Source organism: Hippocampus comes, unplaced genomic scaffold (genome assembly GCF_001891065.2).
Source record: "Hippocampus comes isolate QL1 unplaced genomic scaffold, H_comes_QL1_v1.1 scaffold82, whole genome shotgun sequence".
In the NCBI taxonomy this organism is placed as follows: domain Eukaryota; kingdom Metazoa; phylum Chordata; class Actinopteri; order Syngnathiformes; family Syngnathidae; genus Hippocampus; species Hippocampus comes.
The window spans coordinates 4,825,476-4,831,112 of record NW_017805135.1 but is presented as its reverse complement, the minus strand read 5'-3'; the positions used below and the strand labels follow the sequence as shown (position 1 = coordinate 4,831,112).

Genomic DNA, 5,637 nt, shown 5'->3' with positions numbered 1-5,637 from the left:
CCCCTTTCCTACTGCCTGAAGACAGCTGGGATAGGCTCCAGCACGACCCACGACCCTTGCGAGGATAAAGTGGTTATTTAAAAAAAAATATATATATATATATATATATAGTGTACAAAAGCAAAAGCCAAAAAAAAAAAAAAACTGCACTGGATTTAAGGGGCTATCAGCACAAGGTGGGGGCGGGGGGTGACACAGCCCAAATACTGTGTGATGTGTATGCACAAGTCAGGATTTAAAGCCCCTTAAACCTCTGCGTGTGATAATCTACACACAAGAGAGGATTTCCCCTCTGCTCAGCCTCATTTGCTTGCAGCAGAGTCAAGGAATGAACTCAGACTGCGATGCAGAACATTTTAAGGCCGTCTCGCTCGTCTGTTGATTTCACTGTGTCTTCGGTTCACTTACATAAAATACCGACTTCAATCCCACGCTGGAGGGAGAGAGAGGTCCTATTGTGGACGCTCACGACAAGAAGGAGACTTTTAATTGGATCTGCTGCAACACTACCAGTCAACTGAATCATGACATCATGGTCACAGCAACTTCCCGAGAGTTATCTGCATGATTGGCTTTAGTAGTAGGATGCTGCATACCTGTCACATGACAGATACAAACAAAACCAAAATAGAATTAACTGAGTTCAAATCCAGTCGGATTCTTTCTCTGGTTTCATCAGATTTTTTTTTAAACTGTCCAAAATAATAACCTTTGTTTTGTTCTACATTTTCATGATAAAAGTACAACATTGAGACTTGGCACAATCCGCGTCGTCGTGTTTTTAAACTGTTACAGCCTCATCAATTCTGTTTGATTGGGCGTGCATTGTTAAAGTGAATAACAAAAGTAACCATGACTATTTTCTGGCAGGGGGACACTGGCTAGATACGGTCCAGCAATTGGTTTGTACAGTCGTCACTTCCACAAAAGCCACATTTTTGCTCATCGCGAAGCAAACATCAAGAAGTCACCCCCTCAACCCCCCAAAAAAAAGCCAAATCCCGCCATGCCAATACATAGTATACTCTTCCAATGTTACCAGGGTGAACTGAACTTTAGAACTTGGTGAAAACTTGGCTATGGGCTTTAAAAGTAAGCTTGTAGATGTGACATTTAAAAAGGAACATTTTTCTAACCTTTCGAGTGCCAGTGTCATCATTGAGGGCAAACAAAGCATCCTCAGTGCCTCCGGATCCCTGCTTCACTATTTTGTTGCTTCATTTTCACATTTTCCCGCAGGGAGCGCCACAGCGCCCAGCCTAGCAACCAAAACGGGTTGAGCTGGGAAGGAAGGGTAAATGGATTGGGAGGGGTGGGGGCTAAAAATAGCAGCGGCAAGTTTTGAGCAACATCACACCTTGGGGAGGCATCACTGCTGTACTCGTGAGCACAGGACTTGATTCAACCTCACACACGTTCACATCGTAGACGAGAAGTCAAGTTTAATCAAGTGGAATGAGACCTCGGTGAAATAGGCTGCAAATCAACACACGGTGACACAATCCAGAAAGAATTCAAGGCAAGGTGAAGGTTGGAACACACTGACGGATATTTCACATTTCAAAGACGAAAGAGCGGAGATCAGTTTGGCTTGAATGGATGGCTGGTGAGTTGTCGGCTGGCAGACAGTGAAATCACAAATCACTGATTACTGAGACTCAGAGTGCATTCGCCTCACCATAACATATGCTGGATTAAACACACACACTCACACACACACACACACACAGGCTTGTCACACTATTTCCCTCAAGTGCGAGCCATGTCATCAGTGCTGGGAGCGCATTGTAAAGCAAAGGCACGTTGGCTTTGTTCAAATCTAGCAAGAAGCGCCATCGGACATGACATCAGGGAGTTCTGTTTCGATGATGATGACAGAACCCTAATTTGTAAGACAAGAACCAACCTCATGTCCAAAACATTTACCCAGACAGGTAGAAAAGAAGCCACCATATGCTAGACCAGTGTTTTTCAAACTTTTTTGGGCCAAGACACACTTCTTTCATTGTTAAAATCTTGCGGCACACCACTAGCTAAAAATGTGAAAAAAACAAACAAAAAAAACAAAAAACGCTTATTTGAATAATGAACGAGTTATATTGTTACTATAACCGTTTTTAACATTGAAGAATGACGTTATAACAGCTTGAATTGGAATCAAATGAACACAAAGAAAAAAGTATTTTCTCATCTTTCATATTTATTGTTTCACCGTCGTCCTGCATTCATGCGTCACAAATTCGCTTGTCTCTTGTCGAAACACAAGGCAATTGGCTAGCTGTTGCTGCTCCCTAGCGGTATGGGAGGGTACTACACGATTACTTTCTGGGCGATAGGCACACAGGCATACAAATTGGATATTTTCCCGCGGCACACCTGACAATGTCTTGCGGCACACTGGTGTGCCGCGGCACAGGGGTTGAAAAACACTGTGTTCGACTAACGCTGCAATAACAGCATCAAGCCAGTAATCACCTAACCTTTGCATATCTCCAGGCGTAAACCTGATTGCTCATGCTCATTTTTCCCGATTAAAAAGAGACCCGCCCAAACTACAAGCCAATGAAAGAGGCTGTTGTGAAAGTATCGCAAAAATGATTATTTTCTCCAAATCCCTCTTTTGGATCAGAACTAGCTCTGAAATGGTGGTTTGAAAACTAATAGGCCAAGCCGAAAGAGAGCACGGTTTGACGAAATAATTGTCACACAGCGTGCAAAACCTACATTTGAATGCATCGCAGTCTATCAGTCATAATCATAGTAAATATTTGATTCCAGGGCACTTTAAAGCCACACATATTTTAAAATCCAATCAAAAAACTGGCTGTGATTGTACCACAGATGCCAATACCAACTCAGATAGTTTACCTTGAGTCCATGCTATGCCCTCCAAGGCAGGAGAGAGGAGAGCATGACGCTAATCCTGTTTTAACTGCGATGAAGGATCAGAAGCTGATTAGGCGAGCAAAGGATTTAACACCGAGTAATCTTATTTCACCTAACCACACCAACTTAATTACCATTACTTTCTCTTCTGCGTGTAGAGGGGGGGAGGGGCAATATTTTTCCAGGAACTTTGACTTTTGTCCCAAAACAGAAAAAAAAAAGCCTGGCTGGATGCTGGCGCATTTGGTACACCTGAGTATTGTGAAGATAAATTCGTTTTAATTGAAACTTCTTTTTTTTTTCATTTAACTATCCAGTCATACATCTGCGATGGTGCTTGCCCACAATTGGGTAACAGGTCAGCTGGAGCCAATCTGAATTGACTTTTGGCTGAGATGCAGGGTACAACCTGTACTGATTACCAGCATGGACAAACAACCATAATCATATTCACACCACTGGAGTCTTCAATTTACCTAAAATGCATGTATCTGGAATACTGTACAGGAGGAAGCCGAAATACACGAAGAAAATGCAACAGTCAGGAAAACTATTATTTTGCCCAGCCGACAGTTGTACTCCTTTTTTTGAGTATGGCTACCGAGTGCATATGCATTCGTCAATGTGAATGAAGAGAATCGTTCGATTTAAAGCAAAGTTAAAAGCTTCTCAAATCACCTTGAAGATCGCAAATTCAGATCTGTTGGCAGACACCTGCTGAGTTGAGTCCATCACCGACGCAGCCTTGAACTTTCTCTTCGCGGGATTCTCCCGCGAAACTCCCGAGAGTTGCATCATACCAAAGTGAATTTTGTTGTCGCAAAGCAAAGTCAAGAAATGTCCTCATTCCAGACTGAGGTTTGGAAGTCACATGCATCAGAAGAAGGGTGACTGTGCATGAAGGAAGGGTTGAAGATTCGGGGCGTGGCGTTAAATCTTAGCGTTAACAAATCTGCGCAAAGCCATTGGCAGATTAAAGGACTTCACCTTGGTGACGCTGATCTCTGAGCCTTTCACTCTTCATCAGGCTGACCCGCTGTGACTGCTCTGCTCCATGTGCACAGTTGATTAACTTATTTATCAATTTATTAGGCGCTGCTTTGATCACCATTTATGGATTGGTAAATGTATTTACATCGAGGAAAAAAAAACAGCATTTAATGTCAGTGCGGATCCAGCTCATTTATTTTATTTGATGATCAAAGTTCTCTGTAATGGTGTCGCTGTCAAACCAGCTTACTTTGTTTTGGGGGCAGTCAGTCGCATCACTTGGGAAATGCATTAGCGCTCCCTGCAGGACTGGAGTCGAACGGTATTGCAGCAGCAGAGCCAGAACAGAAATGCATGTTGCACCATATTAGCATTAGGCCTGTAACTGCCACCATTTTTTTGTTGAAGGCACTTTGTCACACTCATACAGATTTCCCCCACGCCCCCAAAAAAATTTTACTATGGGAATAAAGCCCCATTTTTTCCCTCATACAAATATTTTTCAAGAGTATATTTTTATAGAACTATAAAGGTTCCTTTTCTAGAACAAAAGGGTCAGAACTTTGAAAACAAAGATGGATTAGATAAATCCACTTGTTAAAATACACTTTCTTCACTTAACGTTGAGTATCATAAAAATACACTTCTTAGTCTTGTAAGGCACCGATACACAATGCAAGGTTGCAGTCAAAATGGGAATTTGGTGGCTTTGGAGGCGGAATGTCATCAAATGATGTGATATCTATTATCGATTCTATGTAAAACACAACAGAGGGTAAATGTGCATCTGCTCCAGGTGTTTTCATCGAAAAAAAACAAAAAAGACAGCGTCATTGTCCCATTTAAAGTATCCCCATACTGAACTTCACTTCATAACTGGTAATTCATTGACTAGATGACTCCTTAACATGAAGACAGTCCCACATTTTGAGCAACATCCAGAACGGAATGTGAAATGCATTCAGTGTACATATTCGCAGAAAAAGCAAAGTCAACGGAGCGTCTGACTGCTGGGGCTTCGTCACATGATGCCACTCATGTGAGAAGCTGCTGTTTTTCTGCTCGGCATGATGCCGCGGGGCCGGAACCCTCAGCATTAGCGGGCTGAGTGCGGTATGAGGGACACACGTACGCTACCACCCAGAGGTGCGGCGGAAGTTGATAAGAAGATAGTCTGATCTTGGGTTGAGACTCTGTGCGTGGTCTAATCGCATTAAGTGGATCAGTAGATGACTGTGGTGTTAACTTTTTGCTATCAAATGTGTCTCACATAACAGGCCGTTTTTAAGAGAACTTTATCGACAAAGAAATCCCCATCATAATTCAAGCTGGTCAGTATTGCTTCACATCCACAAACAGGCCTTAACTACAACGAAGTATTTGAACACCAGAACACAAGTTTCAATTGGTGATCATTTTTTGCTACTGCAAAAATGAAAATAAGTATCTCACTACCCACGTAAAGAAAAAAATTGTGACCGGTAAGTTGACATTAATGCTACGAAGGATTATGTAAAATATCCAACCATCCGTTTTCAACGGCGCTTATCCTGAACAGGGTCGCAGGGGCTGCTGGAGCCTAACCCATCTGACTTGGGGTGGAAGACAGACTACACCCTGAACTGGTCGCCAGTCAGTCGCAGGGCACATATAGAGACAAACAACCATTGCCAGCCACATCCACTGAGCGGGAACCAAAGTCAGGCGAGTGTACCATTACATCATCGGCAACTTATGTCAAATATATCATCGTCTAAACAC

At 42.7% G+C, this 5,637-nt stretch overlaps 1 protein-coding gene across 1 annotated transcript in view; it reads right to left on the bottom strand.

Annotated features, from left to right (window-relative positions):
* Positions 1 to 3,681, bottom strand: part of myo5aa (myosin VAa) — a 44,783-nt gene extending 41,102 nt beyond the window's left edge. Inside the window, exon 1 of the mRNA XM_019866563.1 lies at positions 3,565 to 3,681. Within this exon, the coding sequence (XP_019722122.1) occupies positions 3,565 to 3,681 (117 nt within the window). The remainder of the gene's footprint in view (positions 1 to 3,564) is intronic.
* Between the last annotated feature and the right edge of the window lie 1,956 nt (positions 3,682 to 5,637).